The sequence below is a fragment of the Papio anubis genome, chromosome 5 (genome assembly GCF_008728515.1).
Source record: "Papio anubis isolate 15944 chromosome 5, Panubis1.0, whole genome shotgun sequence".
Classification (NCBI taxonomy): domain Eukaryota; kingdom Metazoa; phylum Chordata; class Mammalia; order Primates; family Cercopithecidae; genus Papio; species Papio anubis.
Genome location: NC_044980.1, coordinates 68,512,794 through 68,538,143, shown reverse-complemented (window position 1 = coordinate 68,538,143; position 25,350 = coordinate 68,512,794). Strand labels below are relative to the sequence as shown.

The following is a 25,350-nucleotide window of genomic DNA, read 5'->3' as shown; positions in this document are numbered from 1 at the left end:
ATAGCTATGAAGGAAATTTTCCTGAGATTTACCAATTTATGGTTATATACAGTGTTTTCTGGAAACTTTTTAATCAAGGGTATTCTAAATTGAATATATATACTCATACTGAGTATGGTACATGTTTTTAAATGTAAATTATATATTTTGAATTCTTCATATTCACCTGGTAATTTAAACAAGGATCAGAACTCGGCTTTTGTTCTTTTCCTTCCATTGAGTAATGTAAATAAGTCCCGGTACAATTTGTTTCGTTTGTCCCCCAAAATGGGGTGGATTTGGAATGGGCTTGGGTAAATTTATATTAGAAATATACCAGTTCAAAGGATATTTTCCATATGGTAATCTGAAATATATGGAAATACCTATGAAGCATATTTCTTATAAATCACTTAAGTGTATAGATTCCAAAAATACTTGATAGACAATAATTCTATCTGGTTATAACAAGTATCGTGATGGATCATGGTGGGGAAAAGATGCATGCCTTAGTAGGACTTGAGAGCAACTAAGGCTGGATAAAATAATCTCATTCAATTTCTGAATTTCCTCCATCCTTCATGGTTTACCTTCTGTTTTTGCACACACCAAACTGTTTGAAATTCTATCCATCCTTAAGAGTCCAAGTCAAATACTGTCCTTTCCGTAAAGCCTTTTTGTATTTTGCCATCATTCAAAACCTCCTTCACTTGAATTCCCATAGCATTTTGTTTTATTCTAAATATATATTTTTTTCTCTTGTGTTTGTGTTTGCTGGCCTGTTTGCCACAGTAACATTCACTTCTCCTGCAATGTCTAGCATATTGCCTTGTCTGTATTTGTTAAGTGGGGAAGAGTGAGGGAACATTATGAGAGCAGAGAAAAGACAAAAAACTTGTCTTCCAGGTGTCATAATAACAGCTAACAGCTTACTGAGAAAAGAGTCCTGAAGCTGATATAGTTTGTTCAGCCTCTTACAAGATCATAATATTGAATTATGGATACATAATTGCTGGAGTCCCTTCTCTAATATTGAAAGAGTTCTGTTCTAGTGAGAAATGCTGAAGGTTAAGCTTCATTAGCCATGTATAACTCTTCCTCAGATTCAGAAAATACTATGTCCAGGCACTGTTCTAAGTCTATTCTTGTTTAAACTTAACTCTGAGAGACAGAGTTTGAGAAAGAAAAGAACACAGAGTAAGTAACTTGACCACTGTCACAAAATTTAGCCTTATGAAGTGTGGTAATTATAAATGAGGTAAGATTAATCCATGGTGGGTCTTGAATGCCCTAAACAATTTGTATCACAGTCAGTGGGAAGTTGTCCATGTAAGTTTTGGAGCTGGAGACTCAATACGGTCAACATGTAAGAAAAGTAAGCAAACATGCTTAGTAAGTAAATAAGCTTCTGTAAATTATGAAAAACACAGAAGATACTAGAGAAAAGATTAAGTCCTGTAAGGAATACAGGAACTGGGTAATTTGATTGGAATAGTTGAAAATGAGAAGAGGAGGCAAATTTAAGGGTTTACTATGAAGGAAAGATAAGCAGGTTTTGGTGATGGGCTATAAATATTGAGAAGGAACACTTAGGAGTATCTTCTGTGACTATGCTAGGCATTTTCATTATTTTATTCAGCCATCAATCAACAGGCAAAGAAACTGAAGCTTACAAAAGTAATTTGTCAAAACTCTCTTCACGTGAGTTGTAGAGTAGTTGAGCCTGTTTAATCCTGTATACACTAATCTGTTTGTATATCTAATACACAGACTCTGAGCAGAAGTAGCAGGAAAGAAGAAGTAGGAAAATAGGAAGGAAGTACACCTTATAGAAGTAAATTCAGTTTTGTTGGTAACTATCATTTATTTCAAGCCTTTGTCTAAGTGGTGGTACATCACAAGTGGTTAGAAATAAGGAAGTGGTGATTAGGAGCCACTAGAATGAGTTAAATTGTCAGCTTGGATGAGTTCTCAGAGAGGGGTTGTAATGATGGGGCTTAGAAAAATTAAGAACTGGCTAGGGATGGTGGCTCACCTGTAGTCCCAGCACTTTGGGAGACCAAGGAAGACAGATCCTTGAGCCCAGGAGTTTGAAACCAGCCTTGGCACCATAGTGAAACCTCATCACTACAAAAAGTTAGCCAGATGTGGGGGCACGCACCTGTAGTCTCAATCACTTGGGAGGAGGAGGAAGGAAGATTGAGCCCGGGAGGTTGCAGTGAGCTGAGATGGTGCCACTGCACTCCATCCTGAGTGACAGAGTGAGACCCTGTCTCAAAAAAATACAAAATAAAAGAAAATTTAAGAACTGAATAAATCTCAAAAATGCTTAATTAGAGAATAGAAAAAGATTTCTCAGTGGATATAGAGCCTGAGCCAATGCAGTATATTTTGGCAATCCATTTTTAATTAGTTTTTGGAATTGGCAGATAGTTTTGAGATTTTTCTATACTTAAAACCCCAGAGCATAGATAAAAACATGCAAAAATAAGTAGTCCTGTAAAGGTTACATTTCTCCCTTTTCCAGTTTATTGTGATCTTCACTGTGCAGCAAGACTTTAGCAACACAGAAACTCTTTTAAGGTATTGAAGGCAATCCAATATGTTTTTGAAAACCAATTTTATTTTTGTTTTATTACTCTTGAGTTTGAAAAATATATGTTCAGAGAAACTTGGAAAATGAATTGGCCATTTTAAATATTATTCAGTTCTGTAGAGGAGAAGTTAAAGTTGATGCCAACTTACTAAAGATTATTATTTTTATTTTGATATAGTTATGACCATTATAAATTTTCATATGGGAATAACAACAAAAGTAGAGTTTAGTAATAATTGACTTTATACTTCCGTTGATTTAGAAGGCTTCATGCAGTCTTTGGTGTCAGAAAATGAGAGACTCCATACCTAACTGAACATACTTCTCTGTTGAATATGTTAATTATGACAAGGACCAAAACAAGTATCATGAAGGTACTTAGGAGAGGATGAAAGCACACAGAGAACAAACAATAATTTTAACCAAAATCTGGCTTTTGTTTTATTCTTCAAATGTTAGAAGAAAATGGTATATTTTGTTTCTTAACAGTTTATTTATAATATTGTAAAAATTACTGAAAATCATTATGCAATCTAGAAAATCTCAACTTTTCACTTTCTGTAATCATTTTACTGTTTATGCCTAGAATCAAGTTGGACTTTTCACGTTTTGGTTTTAAAATTACATTGCTGTTTCAAAAAGTTTGGATTTCTAAAATACTTCTCTTTTTTGTTTTCTTCTCCCTTCCGTTCCCCTTCCCACTTCCAGTGGACAAACTACATTCATGGGTGGCAGGATCGTTGGGTAGTTTTGAAAAATAATGCTCTGAGTTACTACAAATCTGAAGACGAAACAGAGTATGGCTGCAGGGGATCCATCTGTCTTAGCAAGGCTGTCATCACAGTAAGTTCCTTTTCTTCATTTAACAAATATTTACTGAGTGTCAGCCACGTACCAGGAACTGTTCTACATGTTCAGGATACATCTGTGAATAAGATAAAGATCCTTGCCCTTGTAGAATATACATTCTAATACTTTTTTCCATAAAATTATTTTACTGTGCTTTTTGCTACATATTGTTATTTTGCATAGACAGGTAGTTTTTATCTAGTGGGTATATCAAACTGGTTTAACGACTTCAGGGAAAAAAAAAGTTTGAAGGCTTTTTATTTGTTGAGGCTGGGACAGTTACTTTGTAGGTTACTGAAAATTTAAAAATAATACATCTTGTAGGTAACTTTCTAAAATTTTAACTTAAAAAATATAAACTTTTTAACATTGAGCTAATGCCATCTCTTTGTGGAGTTGAGAGAAGCTGTTCTTATATTCCTCACACATGATTTACTATTTGCAGTTTTGATATCTCTAACGTGGAATAAAAGTCTAAAGATAACTTTTGAAAAACCCTAAGTATAGGCTCCTTCTAACTTTTTATGATTTCCCCTTATATTTTGCAGTTATGTCACTTTTATCTAATTCCATACCCTTTGAAAGAATAACTCACCTTTGTTGAGTCATTCTACTTAGTTTACATTTTGTTGTTCTTTTTTTGTTTTTTTGTTTTGTTTTTGAGACAGTCTTGCTGTCACCCAGGCTGTAGTGCAGTTCCGTGATCTCAGCTCACTGCAACCTTGACCTCCCAGGTTCAAGCAATTCTTCTGCCTCAGCCTCCCAAGTAGCTGTGTCTATAGCTGCGTGCCACCACGCCTGGCTAATTTTTGTATTTTTAGTAGAAATGGAGTTTCACTGTGTTGGCCAGGCTGGTCTCAAACTCCTGATCTCAAGTGATCCACCCACCTCAGCCTCCCAAAGTGGTGGGATTACAGGTGTGAGCCACCACGCCCGGCCTACTTAATTTACATTTAACTTATTATATAGAAACAACTGTTCCTTTTTGCACTCATACTCATTAGACATAAATAATGTTTAAGATATGTAAGAACTATAACAAGTAAACGGACATAAACAGATTTGGGAACAACCAATGACTTGTTAAGCTTTTAACCCAACTAGTTAGAAATGCCTGATTATACAAAAAATAGCATACTAGTTAAGAATGGTCAGCATGCCATGGGCAAAAAAAAAAAAAAAAGTGTTGGCTAAGGCCCGAGAATTAAATAGAGGTCAGTTAAGGGAGCTATTGTAGTTAAAATCTGAAAATGGGTATGTTAAAACAAAAATACAGATTTTACTAACTCACTCAAAGAGAAGTCACATTTTGTGATAGAATTTATATGGCTTACAAAAGTTAGAGTATATATATATATGTAATACTTCAGATTTCTGTTAATATCTAATCCTAACTTAGCACACGTTTGTTATGCAGTTAGGGAAAATCTTACAGTATTTTTACATTATTTTTTATACATTATTTCCCCCCTTGTATATTCAAAGTTTGAAAACAAAAGTTTAGAATTGAATATCAAATTAGAGAAACACAGAAAAAGTGTTTGGAAGTGTCGATAATGAAACTACTACTCTCTATTCTTAGAGACAATTTTTAGGAAATAGCTTTAACATAAAGGCTCAGTATTTATTTTAATTGGTATGTGGTACATTGTAATGTGTTTAGAAATTGTATCTAGTTTAATATTTTGGGTGTTTTTCTTCTAAGATAGATCATTATTCATGTCAGGGGACAGAATAGTGGATTGAAATGTACCTTGCGATCTTGAAGTGTTTTTCCTTGATCCTCCACTCCCCTTCTTTTGCGTATTATTGGATGTTTATTAGTTTCAATGCTTAAGTGTTTGAAAGTAGCATAATGATTGATGTAAAAATGGGGAGGAATTAAATTTTATCTTTATTGTTCCCTAAGTAGTAGTATTCATGCTAGTTTCTGTGGATTTAGATACAGTTATTCTGTCTTGAATTATGGACTATAATAATATTGCCTGGCTTATTTCGAGAAAAGAAAATTTTAAATAAACATTTACATCCATCTTAGGAAGAAAACTGTTACTTTATTGTAAATGATTTTTGTTACAGCTATATGTACATGCATAACTTTCATTGTAGTACATAGTAAAAGACATGAGTAGGAATGTGGAACAATTTGAATTCTTTAAAGGAGAGATAATAGAAGTAAAAGTAAAAAGAATGAATGAGGCAGCAAAATCTGTGTGGTAGTCTTAGATACAATGAAACAGATGATAGGAAAAAACACAAGCATTTATATTATTGAACTTGAACTTTTCCTTGCCCTGTGGATTCACAGACTCCATGTTACATATTTAAAGGAAATTGAAAATATAACTGAATTCAGTGAACTCAGGATGAAGTTTACAAATTAGAGTGTGTACTTTAGTGAAATAAATAAATGTAATAGTAATATTCCTCATTAAAAACTAATAGGCATCTCTTGGCATTTTTTTTTCCTTAAATATGGGCTATTGCCTATATCACTTCATGTCGGAATACAAAGAATATAAATGTTTAATTTCTTTATATGGCACCCTTATGAAATTGATAACATTCACATACGAAGAAATCTGGGCTTGAAGAGTTGATGTGACTTTACTATAACCATTCATTACTATATTATTTGTTGGTGGATCTTGAGCCCTGAGGCCACATTTCTTGATAGAGCCTAATCCATTTTAAGCATCTAGCATCTGAGCCCACATTTCTTGATAGAGCCTGATCCATTTTAAGTTCATTCTTAGTTTAATGATTAAATCAGTCTTATAAAAAGAATGTTCTTTAGTTGTGTGATAATAAAGTGGGTGAAATAATTTCAAGGAAGAAAATATGTCTTGAGAGAATGTATTCCTTAATGTGAAAGAATTGACAGTAAGTAGGTGAGAGGAAAAATAGTATTCCCTTACTTTGTGTAAAAAGAGCTATTTGTATGTAGAATAAGTGTTTGTAGAAAGACAGTTGAATTCTTCAGTTATTATAGCTTGATACTTAGAAGACCCAGCCCCTGCTACAAAATTTGTCACATAGTAGATATTCTGAATATGTTAGTTGTAATTGTTTCAGTTAAAAGCAAATGTTTATGGAAAATTTACACTGTTTACTTTTTAAATTCTATTTTTTAAGTAAAGTGCACATGATAAAAATTATAATTCATGGCATTAAAAAGTTTAAGAAGTACATGCTGCTTTTTAGTCTTGCACTCAAGGGACAACGAAACTTAAATTTCTGGTCATCCTTTCAGAAAATGTGTGAGCCTATACAAGGATTTGTTTATATCTTTCATAAATATTTACACAAATGGTATCATATTAAGCGTTTCGTTCTGCACCTTGTTTTATATTCTGTTGAATGGTATGGATATATTTATTTGCCCGGTCCTTGTTTTTGCACACTTAAATCATGCCAATTTTTATTACAGTCGTTATTGAAACAAATATGTACTTTAAAATTTGTTTTTAGTTATTGTCAAATACTCCTTCAAAACAGTACCACTCCTCACTCCTAACAGTAGTGAATGAGTGCCTCTGTTTCTCCCTACCCGCAAGTATTGAGGAATTTGGGTGTTGGCAAATGTTAAAGTATTTGTCAAACTGCTACATTAAAATGGTATCTTATTATTTTAAATTGCACTTTTTATCCATGAGGTTGAGTAACTTAATAATTTATAGCCATTTTTATTTCTTTTTCCTTTTCCAGTTGCTTATGTACTTTTTTTGGTTTTTCTTGTTGGCTTGTGGAAACTCTTCATATGATAATTAGCCATTTGGCACATTTGTTGCAAATATTTTCCCCCACATTGTCACTTGTCTGTTTCTTCTTTGCTTGTTTTATAGTCTATATTAGGCCCTAGAGAAATCTTAGATTTTTACATACTCTTATTGGCATCTTTTATTATGGCTTCTATATTTACTTGTTTAGATAGGTGTTTCTCTGTCAAAGACTCTCTATATATAAATGTAGATATATTTTCATCTAAAATTTATACTTGAATTTTGATTCCTGTGAAAGTTATTTTAGTTTAAGGAGTTTAGTTTAAGGAGTTTAAGGATGTTTTTAATTTTTTTCCACATGACTAATTATGTATCTGGGTAGCATTAATTAAATAACTCATCTTTTTCCAAGTGGTTTGAAACACCACTTTCATCATATGTTACGGTCCCATGTTTATTTAAGGTTGTTTCTGGACTCTCTTTTGGGCATTTGGCTTGTCCTCCTTCTTACCCTCTGTTTAAAATTATGTTGTGAGTATTTCTTCAACCAGTTCCTTAAACTGCTAATAATCCATTGGTGAAGATAAAAGTAATTTATTTGCAGTTACTAAAATTAAAACAGGTAGAAATTTTTGGTATAATATCTTCAGATAGAATTGGTTTTCCTAAGTTCTGTAGTTTCATGTCTCACCTTAGTCATCTGCCTTTGTATACCTGATGTCTTGTTGAACTTCTCAAATCACCAAATGAGTAGGATTCCTATTATTCTTATCATAGGTTGGTTTTAGGGAAATTTGCCAGTTTTATGTTTTAATATTTTTAGAAGGAAAACTGAAAGGTAATGAAAATGTTACTGTTGGATTAAAAAAAAAATTAAATCCAAATAGTAGTTAGGCAAGTTGGTGGGGTAGGGGCTTGCCACAAGAGTGGAAGTTGAAAGATCTTGGAAAAATTAAAGAAACTGATGGAACCCCATCTCTACATCAAAAAATACACAAATCAACTTGGCGTGGTGGTACGTACCTGTAGTCTCAGCTACTTTGGAGGCTGAGGTGGGAGGATCAGTTACTTCAGCCTCGCAGTTGGAGCCAAGGTGATGCCACTGCCCTCCAGCCTGGGAGACAGAGTGAGACCCTGTCTCAAAAAAAATACTCAAAAAACAAAAACCAGACAATGGAGATGTAAAAGCAAGGGAAGGAAGTATTCAAAATTGAAGAGAACCACAAAAATAAACATAAATTTTGAAAGTGCCAGATAGTAGTCAGATCTAAAAGGTTTTTGAATGTGGAATTGTAAAATGAGAAATTACATTATGGAAATGAAGTTAAGCAAATTGGATATCACCAAAGATGATTAGTGTCGTAAGTAGTCATTATAAGATCTCCAAATTAGTGAGAAATCCAAGAAGTTGGCCTTTTCTCAAGTGTGCAGTTTTACTATATTGAACTGTATTAGTGAGAACTAAAGGAGAGAGAGGAAGGTATGCAGCAAATAAAAGCACTAGATAAGAAACTAGTTGTTAATTCTCATTGGAGGGGCATTTGTCAGTGAATTTTTAAAGAAGTGAGACTCTCAATCTGCTAAGATTTATGCTTTGAGGAACTCATAATTTATCTGTTTAGCAGTTCATTTGAAAACAATATATTCCATCTTTCAATAACATGTGATTCAGATAATGTAACTCAAATAGCATGAAGTAGAAAGTACTTAAAATATTTGGTAAGAGGTCTTGGAAGAAGAAAAACATGAAAAAGGGCACCTGTTGAAATCTGGGGCTTAGAATGTAGAAATAACTTACAGAAAATTATATAATTTAAATTATATAATTATAAAATGTATTCATTTGCTAGGGTTGCCATAAGAAAGTACCACAAACTGGGTGACTTAAACAACAGAAATTTATTGTTTCACAGTTCCAGAGGCTGGAAATAGGATCAAGGTGTGGGCAGGGTTGGTTCCTTCTGTTGGCGGTGAGGGAGAAGCTGTTTCATGAGTTTCTCCTTACATTTGGTGGTTTGCTGACAATCTTTGGTACTCCATGGCTTGTGGATGCATCACTCCAGTCTCTGCCTGCATGTACACGTGGCATTCTTTCTATGTATTTGTCTTTTTCCAGATTTCCCCTATTTATCAGGACACCAGTCATATTGGATTAGGGGCCCAACCTACTCCACTGTTATCTCATTCTAACTAATTAAATCCACAATGCTGCTATTTTCAAACAAGGTCACATTCAGAGGTACTGGGAGATAAGACTTGAACATATAATATGATTTTGAGGGGGGCACAGTTCAACCCATAACACAAAGTGTCTGTTAACTCAAGAACCCAAGTCTTTAGATTCCCATCTGTTATTTTATGACATCACTGGGCATAAGAAAATTGTATATGTGGTGCATTTTATTTTGTGTAGGGGTTGCAGGAACATGACTGTTAAATATTTATAAAGCAACTCTTAATTCCAAAGTGTTTAGAACATCATGCATGGGCTATGAAGTCAAATCTGGGTTCAGACCTTAACTGTGTGTATTAGTGCATTCTCATACTGCTATGAAGAATGCCTGAGACTGGATAATTTATAAAAAAAAAGAGACTTAATTGACTCACAGTTCTTCATGGCTGGGGAGGCCTCAGGAAACTTCCAATCATGGCAGAAGGCACTTCACAGGGCGGCAGGTGACAGAATGTGAACCAGGCAAAGGAGGACAAGCTCTTTATAAAACCATCACTCCCATGATTCGATTACCTCATAGCAGGTCCCTCCCACAACACATGGGGATTATGGGAACTACAATTCAAGATGAGATTTGGGGGGTGGGGACACAGCCAAACTGTATCATTCTGCCACTGGACCCTCCCACATCTCATGTCCTCACATTTCAAAACACAGTCATGCCTTTCCATGACTCAGCCCATTCCAGCATTAACCCAAAAGTCCAAATCCAAAGTCTCATCTGAGACAAGGCAAGTCCCCTCCACCTGTGAACCTGTGAAATTAAAAGCAAATTAGTTCCTTCTTAGATGCATTGGGGGTACGGGCAGTGGGTAAATACACCCATTCCAAATGGGAGAAATTGGCAGGCAGCCAAATCTTAAAGCTCCAAAATGAGCTCCTTTGACTCCATGTCTTACATTCAGGTCACACTTATGCAAGAGGTGGCTCCCATCGCCTTGGGCAGCTCCATCCCTGTGGCTTTGCAGAATACAAACCCCCCTCCTGGCTGCTTTCACAGGCTGGCATTGAGTGTCTGCAGCTTTTCCAGGTGCACAGTGCAAGTTATCAGTGGATCTGCCATTCTGGGATCTGGAAGAAGGTGGCCCTCTTCTCACAGCTCTACTAGGTACTGCCCCAGTGAAGATTGTGTGGGGGGAGGCTTCAACCCCACATTTCCCTTCTGTACTGCCCTAGCAGAGGTTCTCCGTGAGGGCACCACTCCTGCAGCAAACTAATGCCTAGACATCCAGGTGTTTCCATACATCCTCTGAAATCTAGGCCGAGGTTCCTAAACCTCAGTTCTTGACTTCTTTACACTCACAGGCCCAACACCACGGGAAAGCCGCCAAGGCTTGGGGCTGGCACCCTCTGAAACAATGGCCTGAACTGTCCTCACAGTGGCCTTGACCCCTTTTAGCCACAGCTGGAGCTGAAGCAGCTGGGATACAGGGCACCATGTCCCAAGAATGCACGAAGCAGCAAGGCCCTGGGCCCAGCCCAGGAAACCCATTTTTCCCTCCTAGACCTCCAGGTATTTGATGGGAGGGGCTGCCATGAAGGTCTCTGACATGCCCTGGAGACATTTTCCCCATTGTCTTGATGATAACATTTGGCTCCTTGTTACTTATGCAAATTTTTGCAGTAGGCTTGAATTTCTCCCCAAAAAACACGTCCTTCTTTTCTGTCACATCAACAGGCTGCAGATTTTCCAAACTTTTATGCTCTGCTTCATCTTGACTGCTTTGCCACCTAGAAATTTCTTCCGCCAGATACCTTAAATCATGTCTTTCAAGCTCAGAGTTCCGTAGATCTCTAGGGCAGGAACAAAATGCCACCAGTCTCTTTGCTAAAGCTTAACAAGAGTCACCTTTGCTCCAGTTCCCAACAAGTTCCACATCTCCATCCGAGGCCACCTCAGCCTGGACTTCATTGTCCATATCACTATCAGCATTTTGGTCAAAACCATTCAACAAGTCTCTAGGAAGTTCCAAACTTTCCCACATCTCCCTGTCTTCTGAGCCGTTCAAGTCTCTAGGAAATTCTAAACTTTCTCTCGTTTTCCTGTGTTCTTCTGAACCTCCAAACTGTTTCAACCTCTGCCTGTTACCCAATTCCAGAGTCGCTTCTACATTTTCAGATATCCTTATAGCAGCACCCCACTCTCTACAGTACCACTTTACTGTATTAGTCTGTTCTCATGCTGCTATGAAGAAATACCTGAGACTGGGTATTTCTTTTTATAGAGAAAAGAGGTTTAATTGACTCACAGTTCTGCTTGGCTGGGGAGGTTCAGGAAACTTAAAATCATGGTGGAAGGCACTTCTTAACAGGGTGGCAGGAGAAAGAATGAGAGCCAAGCAAAGGGGGAAAAGCCCCTTATAAAACCATCACCTCCATGATTCAATTATCTCCCATGAGGTCCCTTCCACAACACATGGGGATTATAGGAACTCCAATTCAAGACAAGATTTGGGTGGGGACGTGCCCGAACCATATCACTTTTTACAGCCAAAGGTACGTTTGGCAGATTACTAAATTTCTCTGAGCTTTCAGCTTCCTTAACTGATTGAACAAAGGGGATAATATCTAAGTATGGAATGATTATGTAATTAAAAGAACATAAAAAGTACTTTGTACAATTCTTGGCACATAATAGTAGGCTCTCAAATTTATTTTGTGAAATGTTTGTATTGGTAGTAAAGCCTACAGTTAAAAAATTAAAAGGACAGAAGTTGTCAAACCCTTTTATCAAAGGGGGACAAAGATGCAGTTGACTCATTAGAGCCAGGATATGTAGTGTGTCATGTTTGAACAGATTCTCATGCAACTGTGTTCAGAAATTTTCTTCCACCAAACAGTTCTATTTACCAACCTAAAAAAATAGTTAACTCTTTATATGTTGTCTGTGTATTCTAGATATTCTTTTTTTCTTTGTTCTGTTTATTGTTTTCTACCTTTTTTTGGTTTTCCTTATTCTATGTCTTTTTCTAAAAAAACATGTTGTGCCTTTTAAAAAATCACATTTATTGAGATATAATTTACATACAGTAAAATTCACCCTTTTGAAGTATACAGTTATAGTTTTCACAAATGCATACGGTCATATAGTCATTACCACATCCGTATATAAAATATTTCCATAATCCCAGATAGTTCTTTTCTGCTCCATTATAGTCAGTTACCTCTGTGTCCCCAACCTCTGGTAACCACTGTTCCAGCATATTACATACATGGTATCTTATAGTACGCATCTCTTTGTGTCCGGCTTTTAACTTAACATAATGCTTTTACTACTTATCCATGTTGTTGCTTTTTCTTGTTGCTTTTTCTTGCTGAATACTGTTTCACTATAGAGATGTACCATATTTTGCTTATGCCTTCACCCGTTGATGGATATATGTTTGTTTCCAGTTTTGAGATACAATAAATAAGGCTGCTCAAAACATGTGCATGCAGGTCTTTGCATAAACATATTTTCATTTCTCCTGGGTAGATACGTACCAATGGGATTGCTAGGTTGTAAGGTAAGTATATGTTTAACTTTATGAGAAACTGTGTTTAACTTTGTAAGAAACTGTGAAACTGTTTTCCAAAGTGGCAGTACCACTTTACCATCTCAATAGCATTGTGTGAGAATTCCATTTGCTTGGCATTTTTGTCAGCATTCGGTATTGTCACTTTTTTTTTTATCTTAACTATTCTAGTAGGTATGTAGTGATAGCTCATTGTGGTTTGCATTTGCATTTTCCTAATGACTAATGATGTTGCACGTCTTTTCATTTGCTTATCTGTAGCTTTTGTGATGTTTGTTTAAATATCTTGTGTTTGTTGTCTTAATGTTGAGTTATGAGAATTCTTCATATGTATTCTGGATACCATAACTTTTGTCAGGTACATGTTTGGCAAATATTTCTCCCAATCTGAGAGACTGATTTTTGTCACTAACACTAAAAACTTATCTACAGTTAAGACCTATGTGAATGTGTATTTTGATGACTTTTTGCTCTGAGTTCTTAACAGCATTATTATTTACTTTTTTTCTATGTTATGTGTATAGACGCAACATTTCTCACTGTTTTTAAATTTTTATTTTTTACGTTGGGTCTACAGTGGCACCCTGTTGTTTAAAGTGACAAAGCCTTAACTTTAAAACTTGCTGACAACTCGTTATGTAGTGCATTCACCAGGGGAGCTGGTATTCCTATTTAGCTTCCTTGGAGTGAGTGCTGTGTAGGTTTGGTCTCTTTTTTTTTTTTTTTTTTTTTTTTTAGTGAGATAAGGTGTCACTCTGTTGCCCAGGCTGGAGTGCAGTGGTGTGATCTCGGTACACTGAAGCATCTACCTCCGGGGCTGAAGTGATTCTCCTATCTCAGCCCCCCGGGGTAGCCAAGACTACAGGTATGCGCCACCATTCCTGGCTAATTTTTGTGTGTTTTTGTAGAGATAGGGTTTGACCATATTGCCCAAGCTAGTCTTGCACTTCTGGACTCAAGCAATTTGCCTGCCTCAGCCTCCCAAAGTTCTGGGATTACAGGCATGAGCCACTGCACCTGGTCATGTCTTTATTGAAGGAAGAAAATTGTGGCTGATAAAGAAAGCTGAGCTATTCTCTTGGGCTCCAATTTAGAGAATATATATTATCCAACAATTATGTATTTTAAAAATATACTTTCCCTCTAATGAGGATTCACCACTTGAAAAAGATTATTTATAAATTCATTATAAGGAACCAAAAGACTGAGAAGCCATGACCGGTTGAATCTTACCTAGATTTTAAGGCAGTCTGTAAAGTGATAATGTCTCAAAAGTGGGAGATAAGAAAGGGTAATGATTCCTGAAAACTTACACATAAACCCAGTTTGATAAAGTAAAGTTGTCTCCTGTTGTGAAAGACATCAGATAGTTTCGCTTGGCTTTTTAAAAGGTAGGAATTTCATCCAGGTAAAGGTACATCTAGTTTATCTTCTTCCTTATGAAGAAAAGAAATGGGGCTAAAAACTGTTGAAATCTCAAAAGACAGGGTGGACAAGAGAGGAGACTACAGAAGACAGCATTGTAGAAACTGGAAGTGGTCAAGTGCTAAGTGAGTTAGTAAACCTGAGAAACCCAGATCCTAAACTATCAGTTAGGGAAGCTCAAAACTAGATTTACATCATAATTATATAACATTGTAGCAGTTCTGGATACCTCCTGGAATGGGGTGTTGGTGGAGAGTGTGTAAGGAGGATGAGTTATATGTCAATTTAAGAAACAATCAAATCTTGATATTTCCTCCCCACACTGGACCACTATAGAGAGAATAAAATCGTGGGTCTCTGGTCTTGGAGGGTAGAGGAGTAGGCACCAGATACAATTGAAATCAAGGTATCACATTGAATACAGATTTGGGAAGCAAGCAAACTAGCTACTGAGCCTTACACAACCCTATCCCTCCACTATTCCCTGACTTCCAAACTCTGGCCAACAAACTTTAATCCTCAGGATGGATAGGAGGTTGCTGGGGTCTTTCCTAAGAATCTGAGCAGCATAAGAGTTTTGACCTGAAGATAACAATATAGCTTCCCTAACAAGGTAGCCCAACTGGATTATCCTGTGGTGAACTCCATTTTTGGTAAACTCTAAGTACAGCCTTTGGATTTCCAGTCAGAAGATTCCTTACTGTTAAAAATGAGCAGACAGCAAAGGACTATCAGTCATATGAGGAAAGTTTCCAATATGAAAGAGATCAAGAGAATAAATGCAACACTGGGAAACACATTATTCAGATGTCCAACAAAAATAAAGAAGGAAATTTGTCAGCATTTTTAAAGAGAGAAGAGTTTTTGAAATCATGAAAAAGTAAGTATACTATAAAAAAGGAAGAGGTTAAAAAAGAGCTCTTGGAAATTATAAATATGGTAGCAGTGATGAAAGAAATTAGAAGAGTTAGAAGGTAGAATTATAGACATTCCCAGAAAGTAAAGAAAAAGATTTTTGGTTTTTTAAAGGTAATAGGACATAGGTAAAATTAAGGGAATGATCTAGGAGTTCTAACATCTGAACATAGGAGCTCCTGGCAGAGAGAACAGAGCAGAAAGGGATTATCAGTGAAAGAATTTTAAAAAAAAATTTACAGAAATAAAGGACAGGAGTTTTACACTGAAAGGGTCAAGCAATGTCCAGTATAATAGATTTTTTAAAAGACTCACGTTAAAGACACATTATGCTGAGTCAGACCACTGGGAAGAAGATCTTGGATGCTTCCAGAGGGAAAAAAACATCACAACAAAGGTTAAGGATTCAAAATGACTGTGGACTTCTCAAAAGCAGTGCTGGAAGCTAAGATGCAATGGATCATGCCTACATTCTTCTGAAGAATAATTATTTTCAACAATGAATTATATATACAGCCAGGTCACCAAGCGAGTATAAGGACAGACTGAAAATGTTTTAAAATATAGTCTCAACGAATTTACTTCTTGTTTTAAAAATATTTTATTTTAGAGATGCATATTTGCATATCTGCAGATGAAATAGTATGTTTAGAATTTGCTTCAGAATAATGCCTTGGGAAGGATATGAATTGATGAGGATGTAGATTTAAAAAAAGAATAACCATGAGTTAAGAATTGTTGAAGCCAAATAGTGGTAAGAGGGTTCATTAATCTGTGTTTTTTTCATATATGTGAAATTTTTCATAATAAAAAGTAAAACACATCCACAGACACAGACGTCTGTCTTCTGCTGAAAGATATGCCCCATCAAAATGAGGAAGAATTAAATAAACAAGAGGAAGATGTGATAGAGGTTATTGTACTCAAAGTGTGATCTCCAAGGGCAGTAACATCAGTGTAAACTGTGAACTTGTTAGAAATGCAAATTCTCAGGCCCTGCCCCAGACCTAATGGATCAGAAACCCTGGATATGGAGTCCAGCATTCTGTCTTTAACAAACCCTTCAAATGATTCTGATGTATCCTAAAGTTTGAGAACCACTTTCCTAAAGCAGGAAAAATAGCTTTGCTCAAGTAAAGAATGGATATGACTGGTGTTTTGTATCATCTCATTTTCTTAACTGCTTGCTCTCTAGACTTTGATAGTTGCTCTGGCATCTAAATCAATTGAGTTGTTATACATAAAAAATACTGTATTGTGCTATTGGTTCTAACAATCTCAACAATAGATGTAAAAGTTCAGATTTAAGGAAACTCTTAAGTATAGTGATTGTATCAGAAATAGGAAGAGGTGTGAGGTGAACACATGAACACGCCTTGTACCAACCTGGCTGCTTGTCTAACTGGCACGTTGACATCCTTTGCTGAATTTGCCAATTGAAATTTTTATTAATCTGGAATGCCTTTTCCTCCTGTACTATCAAAAGCCTGTCTTTCCTCCTGGGCTCAACTAAACCACAGCTTTTCAGTGAACCACTTTAGACCTCATTCTCATCTTTGTCTCTACCGTCAAATTTTTAAAATTGTATTTATTTATTTTAAACAGGGCCTAATGCTGTCATCCAGGCTGGAATGCAGTGGTGCAATCATGGCTCACTGCCGCCTTGACCTCCTGGGCTCATGATCCTCCTGTCTCAGCCTCCATAGTAGCTGGGACTATAGGTGCACCACCACACCTGGCTGTTTTTTTGTTTTTTGTTTTTGTTTCTTGGTAGAGACTGAGTCTCGCTATGTTGCCCAGACCGGTTTCAAACTCCTCCAGCCTTGGCCTCTCAAACTGCTGGGATTACAGTGTGAGACACTGCACCTGGCCATTATTATCAGATTTTTTAAAATATAAATAAGGACTGAGCAACTGTAACATGCATTGTGCTAGCTATTTTATGTATTATCAGGAAAAAGGTGAAAATGGTTAGGGAGAGAGAAATAAAGGTGAGAAGAGCTACAACTGTTTTTCATATCAAACCTTAACTCAAAGAGTTCAGAATGATTTAACTCTTTAATTTGTGGGTTGGCTTCTGAGTAGCTGAAGACAGTGGTAGGTGGTAGGCTTGTGGTAAGCAGCATCCCAAAATGTTATCTCCCTAGAAGATATAAAATAACTTCACATCTGTATCATTTCTACATGAAATAACACCTTCAACATTACTTGTAGATAGATAATGCCAAAACTGCAAAATAATCATGTAAGAAAAAGGTAACACACTCCAGTGCAGTGGTCCTACATGCTTTTACACCATTGCCACAAGAGGACCCTGTGGCAAGGAAAATGAGACCAGGATATGTTCCTTGAGAAGACAGAAGGAGCACTAGTGAGGGAGAGCTGGAAGAACCACCAGAAAGATTAAATCTAGCCTTTTTTTTTTTTTTTTTTTTTTTTGTATTTTCAATGCAAAAAGTTAACCAGGCAGATCAGAGCAGGATTACAGGAAAAGAATTTCAAAGTATGAGTACTTTAAAGGGCTAGACAGCCATTTAAATGTGATTTAAAGAGACAGACTTCTGAATGTATAACTTCTGGAAGACAGAAAAGGAAAACAGAAGAGTTCTTTGGAAATTGGATGGTCAAGGAAAAATTTTAAAGACCTGCAAGAAAAAAAGGAACCAAAAAATTAGAAGTCCCACAATCCTCTTGTCTACTATCAAAACAAAACTCCACTCAGGTATCTAGACTTTGGCAAACAACAGAAAGGAAAAGATGCCATTAAACTAAGGATATTGAAAAAATGCCCCCAAATCACAAAAAGAAACAAAAGGAAAATGAAATCCTTTCCTTTAGTTTATAAAATTAGAGACAATTTCATACAAATCAACTAAGGAAAATTCCTCTAATCCCATAAAACTGCTTACGAAGCAAATGAAAACTATTAGTATACACTCCAAATAGAACTCAAAGTATACAACACTTTGAAGATAAGAGGAACCACCTTGAGTCAGAAATTCAAAATCAAGAACAAAAATGAGCAAAAACCAGGTGAGAAATGAAAAAAAGAATTATACTCAAAGAGATGAAAGAAAATGACAATAGATTATCTTAAATGTACAAAAAAAGATACCAGATATTGAAAATAGAGTCAAATGAAAATTTAGTACAGATGTTGAAAGAGTAGACAACAACGAAGAGAATGAAAGTAAGATGAAAAGGATCAGAAAAATTACTGAAAATGGAAAACAGACAAGGACTAATTTTCATATTACTAGAGTCTCTGAAGAAGAAAAAAAAGTTTTTTTTATTATACTTTAAGTTCTGCGATACATGTGCAGAATGTGCAGGTTTGTTACATTAGGTGTACATGTGCCGTGGTAGTTTATTGCAACCATCAACCCGTATCTACATCAGATATTTATCCTAATGCTATCCCTCCTGTTGCTCCCAACCTCCTGACAGGCCCCGGCGTGTGATGCTCCCATCCTTGAGCCCATATGTTCTCATTGTTTACCTCCTACTTATGAGTGAGAACATACGGTGTTTGATTTTCTGTTCATGTGTTAGTTTGCTGAGAATGATGGTTTCCAGCTTCATCTATGTCCTTGCAAAGGACACGAACTCATTCTTTTTTATGGCTGCGTAGTATTCCATGGTGTATATGTGCCACATTTTCTTTATCCAGGCTAACATTGATGGGCAATTGCTATTGTGAATAGTGTTGCAATAAACATACTTGTGCGTCTATCTTTATAGTAGAGTGATTAATAGTCCTTTGGGTATATACCCAGTAATGGCATTGCTTTCTAGATCCTTGAGGAATTGCCACGCTGTCTTCCACAGTGGTTACTAATTTACACTCCCACCAGCAGTGTAAAAGCGTTCCTGTTTCTCCACATCCTCTCCAGAATCTGTTGTTTCCTGACTTTTTAATGATCTCCATTCTAACTGGCGTGAGACGGTATCTCATTATGGTTTTGATTTGCGTTTCTCTAATGACCAGTGATGATGAGCTTTTTTTCATGTTTGTTGGCTGCATAAATGTCTTCCCTTGAAAAGTGTGTGTTCATATCCCTCGCCCACTTTTTGATGTGTTTTTTTTTCTTATAAATTTAAGTTCTTTGTGGATTCTGGATATCAACCCTTTGTCAGATGGGTACATTGTAAAAATTTTCTCCCATTCTGTAAGTTGCCTGTTCACTCTGAAGTAGTTTCTTTTGCTGTGCAGAAGTTCTTTAGTTTAATTAGATCCCGTTTTTCAATTTTGGCTTTTGTTCCCATTGCTTTTGGTGTTTTAGTCATAAAGCCTTTGCCCATGCCTATGTCCTGAATGATATTGCCTAGGTTTTCTTCTAGGGTTTTTATGGTTTTGGGTCTTAGGTTTAAATCTTTAATCCATCTTGAGTTAATTTTTGTATAAGGTGTAAGAATGGGGTCCAGTTTCAGTTTTCTGCATATGGCTAGCCAGTTTTCCCAACACCGTTTATTAAATACGGAATCCTTTCCCTATTGCTCATTTTTGTCAGGTTTGTCAAAGATCAGATGTTTGTAAATGTGTGTTGTTATTTCTGAGGCCTCTGTTCTGTTCTGGTCTATATATCTGTTTTGTTACCAGTACCATGCTGTTTTGGTTACTGTAGCCTTGTAGTATAGTTTGAAGTCAGGTAGCATGATGCCTCCAGCTTTGTTCTTTTTGCTTATGATTGTCTTGGCTATATGGGCTCTGAAAAAAAAATTTTTTTAGTGAGGCATTATTTAAAACCATAATCAAGGAAAACTGTCCCAGAATAGAGAAAGAGGCTGGATGAACACATTGAGAAGGATACTGGGTACTTGGGAAAATTAACCCAGAATGATAAACTGTGAACAGTAAAACTGTTAGATCAAATATAAAATTCTTCAAGCAAAAGGAACAAATCATAAAAGCAAAAATAATTGGATTAGCACCACACTTTACAAAATTAAGAAAGAAGGCAACAGGGAGCAGCGTTTTTAAACTTAGAAAAAAAAATGTGGATCAAGGATTTTATATCTAACCAAGGAGTCCTTTAAATATCAATTCTTTAGAAAAGTGATTTTTAAAATAAGCCTAGTACAACTTTGATAAAAATTAAAACTTAAAATTTAAAGTTTAGCAGTACTATATGAAGTATATTTGCTGAGAATTTATTAGTTTTTAAATTCGCACTAGCGATAGACTTAACATTTGCAAGTTCTGTATAAAAATAAATCTTTTGAAAGAAACATTAACATTTTCAAGTTACTATTTGTGTTGTTTAGAAGACTTGAATTGGCAAGAATTCGTTTTTTTGTTTTTTTTTTAAACTGTTATGGGTACATAATGGTAGGTATTTATGGGGTAGATATGATATTTTGATATAGGCGTAAGTGTGTAAGAATCACATCATGGTAAATGCAGCATCCACCACAAGCTTTTATCATTTCTTTGTGTTACAAACATTCTAATTATATTTTTAGTTATTTTTAAATGTATAGTAAATTTTTGTTCACTCTAGTCAGTGTGTTGTGCTGTCAAATACTAGATTCTTATTCATTCTATCTAACTATATTTTTGTACTTATTAAACCTCCGCACTCACTCCCTCTAATCTTCCCAGCCTCTGGTAACTAACCATTATTGTACTTTCTGTTTTCATGAGTTCATTTCTTTTCATCTTTACCTCACACAAATTAGTAAGAACATGCAAAGTTTGTCATTCTGTGCCTGGCTTATTTCAGTTGACATAATGTCCTCCAGTTCCATCCATGTTATTTGAAATGACAGGATCGCATCCTTTTTAATGGCCAAATAGTAGTCCATTGTGTATATCTACCACATTTTCTTTATTCGTTCATCTGTTGACGGACACTTATAGTGGCCATTATAAATGGGATGCGATAATATCTCATTGTGGTTTTCAGTTGCATTTCTGTCATTAGTGTTGTTGGACACCTTTTCTCATACCTGCTTGCCCAGTGTATGTTGTCTTTTGAGAAATGTCTATTCAGATCTTTCCACCATTTTTTTAAGTGGATTACTAGATTTCTTCTTGTAGACTTGTTTCGTCTTCTTGTATATTCTGGTTATTAATCCCTTGTCAGATGGATAGCTTTCAAATATTTTTTCCCATTCTGTGGGTTGTCTCTTTGTTGATTGTTTCCTTTTCTGTAGAGAAGCCTTTTAACTTGATGTGATGTCATTTGTCCATTTTTGTTCTGGTTGCCTGTGCATATGTGGTATTACTCAAGAAATCTTTGACCAGTACAGTGTTCTGAAGTTTCCCCAGTGTTTTCTTTTAGTAATTTCATAGTTTGAGGTCTTAGATTTAAGTATTTAATCCATTTTGATATGATTTTTGTGTATAGCAAAAGACAGGAGTCTAGTTTCATTCTTCTGCTTATGAATATCCAGTTTTCCTAGCACTATTTATTGAAGAGACTGTCCTTTCCCCAATGTATGTTCTTGGCACTTTTCTCAAAAATGAGTTCACTGTAGGTGTATGGATTCATTTCTGAGCTCTCTATTCTGTTTCACTGGTCTATATATATGTTTATATGCCAGTACCATACTGTTTTGGTTATATAGCTCTGTAGTATAATTTGAAGTCAGATAGTGGGATTCCTACAGTTTTGTTCTTTCTGCTTAGGATGTCTTTGGCTATTCTGGGTCTTTTGTGGTTCTGTATACACTTTAGGATTGTTTCTTGTGGTTTGGTAAACAATGTCATTGTTATTTTGATAGGGATTGCATCAAATCTGTAGATTGTTTTGGGTAGTATGGACATTTTAACAATATTGATTCTTCCAGTCCGTGAATATGTGGTATCTTTCCATTGCTGTGTGTCCTCTTCAGTTTCTTGAATCACTGTTTTATAGTTTTCATTGTAGAGATCTTTCACTTCTTTGCTTAAGTTTACTCCTAGGTATCATTTTATTTCTAGTTATTATAAATGAAATTACTTTCTTGATTTCTTTTTCAGGTTTTTGTTGGTATATAGACATGCTATTGATTTTTGTGTATTAATTTTTGTATCCTGCAACTTTACTGAATGTATGAGTTCTAATAGTTTTGGTGGAGTTTTTAGCTTGTTTCGAATATAAGGTCATATCATTTCCAATAAGGATCATTTGATTTCTTTCTTTCCAATTCATATACCCTTTATTTCTTTCTCTTTTCTGATTGCTCTAGCTGGAACTTTCAGTCCTATGTTGAATAGCAATGGTGAAGGTGAACATCCTTGTCTTTCGGATCTTACAGGGAAGGCTTTCACTTTTGTTCCATTTATTATGATACAGGCCATGGGTCTGTTGTGTATGACTTTTATTGTGTTGATGTATGTTCTTTCTATGCCCAATTTTGTGAGGGTTTTTATCATGAAAGGATGTTGAATTTTATCAGTTTTTCTCAGCATCAATTTAAATGACATTATGGTTTTTGTCTTTCATTCTGTGAATATGATGTACCACATAGATTTGTGTATGTTGAACTATCCTTGCATCCCTGGGATAAATTCCATGTGGTCATGATGAATGATCTTTTTAATGTGTTGTTGAATTCAGTCTGATAGTATTTTGTTGAGGATTTTTGTATTAATGTTTGCCAGGGATATTGGCCTGCAGTTTTCTTTTTTTGATGTGTCTTTGTCCGTTTTTGGTATCAGGGTAATACTAGCCTCATAGAATGAGTTTGGAAGTATTTCCTGCTCTGTTTTTCAGAATAGTTTGAGTAGGATTGGTTTAGTTCTTCCTTCAGTGTTCAGTAAAATTCAACAGTGAAGCCATTGGGTCTCAGGCTTTTCTTTGCTGAGACTTTTTATTACAGCTTTGACCTTAACTTGTTATTGGTCTGTTAAGGTTTTAAATTTCTTCCTGGTTTAATATTGATAGGTTGTATGTGTCTAGGAATGTATTCATTTCTTCTAGGTTTTCTAGTTCTCGGCATATAGTTGCTTATAGTAGCCTCTAATAATCCTTTCAATTTCTGCAGTAGAAGTCATAATGTCTCCCTTTTCATCTCTGATTTTATCTGTTTGGGTCTTCTCTCTTTTTCTTAGGTTGTTGATCAAAGGTTTGTCAATTTTGTTTATCTTTTCAAAAAACCAGCTTTTCGTTTCATTGATCTTTTGTATTTTTTTGTTACAATTTCATTTGGCTCTGCTCTGATCTTTATTATTTATTCTACTACTTTTGGGTTTGGTTTGCTCTTTAAGATGCATCATTGGTTTGTCTACTTGAAGGTTTTCTACATTTTTTATCTAAGTGCTTATTAATATAACTGCCCCTCTTAGTACTACTTTCAACGTATACCGTCGGCTCTGTTTCTTGTGGTTTGGTACTTGATATGATTTCAGTTATTTTAAATTTTTAATTTATTTTGTGGCCTAACATATGGTCTATCCTTGAGAATGATCCATGTGCTGAGGAGAATGTGTCCTCTGTAACTGTTGTATAATATGTTCTGTAAATATCATTTAGGTCCATTTGGTCTATAGTATAGATTAAATCCGATGTTTCTTTCTTGATTTTTTTGTCTGAATGATCTGTCCAGTGCTGAAAGTGGGTGTTGAAGTCTCCAGTTATTGTATTATGGTCTGTCTGTTTAGTTCTGTTAATATTTGCTTTATATATCTGGGTGGTCTAGTGTTACATATATATTTACTGTTATTATATCCTTTCTGAATTAACCCCTTTATCATTATATAACGACCTTCCTTATTTCTTGTTGATTTTGTCTTGAAATACTGTCTTAAGTATAGCTAAGCCTGCTCTTTTTTGCTTTCTATTGGCATGGAATATCTTTTTCCATTCTTTTATTTTCAGTCTGTGTCTTTATAGATGACGTCTATTTCTTGTAGGCAACAGATCATTTGGTCTTGCTTTTTTTTTTTTTTAATCCATTCAGTCACTCTGTCTTTTGATTGGGGAATTTAGTCCATATACATTCATATTGTTATTAATAAGCAAGGACTTACTCCTGCCTTTTTGTTATTTGTTTTCTGGTTGTTTTGTGGTCCTTTTTTTTTTCCTTCCTTCCTATTTTTTTTTTCTTTTTGTGTTCGTGTGCAGGTGATTCTCTCTGGTGGTATGTTTTAATTTCTTGCTTTTTGTCTCTTGGTTTTGTCTGTTGTCCCGTTGTAGATTCGATGTCACCATGAGGTTTTCAAATAACAAGCCATTATTTTATACTCATGATAACTTAGCACCGGTTACTAAAAGAAACGAAGAAGCAGAGAGAATTCTTAAAAACTCTATACTTTAATTTTATCACCCTCCACTTTTAAACTTCGTATTGTTTCTCTTTATATGTTATACTGTCTGTGTCTTCAAAAGTTGATGTAGTTATCATTTTTTGTAGGTTCATCTTTTAGTCTTTCTATTCAAGATATGAGTAGTTTACACACCACAATTATGGCGTTTTATATTCTGTGATTGTGTACATACTATTAATAGTGAGTTTTGTAACTTCAGGTGATTTCTTACTGCTTGTTAATGTCCTTTTTTTTTTTTTTTTTTTCCAGACTGAAGAACTCCCTTTAGCATCTCTTATAAGACAGGTCTAGTGTTGAAGTCTCTCAACTTTTGCTTTTCTGTGAAAGTCTTTATTTCTCCATCATGTTTGAAGGATATTTGTGCTGGATATACTATTCTAAGATAAAATTTTTTTTTCTTTTTTTTACATTCTAGGGTACATGTGCACAATGTGCAGGTTTGTTACGTAGGTATACATGTGCCATGTTGGTGTGGTGCACCTGTCAACTCATCATTTACATTAGGTATATCTCCCAATGCCATCCTTCCCCCCTCCTCCTCCTCCCACCCCACGACAGTCCCCGTTGTGCGATACTCCCCACCCTGTGTCCAAGTGTTCTCATTGTTCAGTTCCCACCTATGAGTGAGAACATGAGGTGTTTGGTTTTCTGTCCTTGCGATAGTTTGCTCAGAATGATGGTTTCTAGCTTCATCCATGTCCCTACAAAGTACATGAACTCATCCTTTTTTATGGCTGCGTAGTATTCCATGGTGTATATGTACCACATTTTCTTAATCCAGTCTCTCATAGACATTTGGGTTGGTTCCAAGTCTTTGCTATTGTGAATAGTGCCACAATAAACATACGTGTGCATGTGTCTTT

General features: G+C 35.6%; 1 protein-coding gene across 3 annotated transcripts in view; it reads left to right on the top strand.

The window, feature by feature from the left end:
- The window catches only part of CERT1 (ceramide transporter 1), a 149,027-nt gene that overhangs the window by 2,465 nt on the left and 121,212 nt on the right, over nucleotides 1-25,350 (top strand). For all 3 annotated transcript variants that reach the window (XM_017959650.1, XM_003899825.5, XM_009208629.3), the window contains one exon: nucleotides 3,284-3,418. In XM_017959650.1, the coding sequence (XP_017815139.1) occupies nucleotides 3,284-3,418 (135 nt within the window). The remainder of the gene's footprint in view (nucleotides 1-3,283; nucleotides 3,419-25,350) is intronic.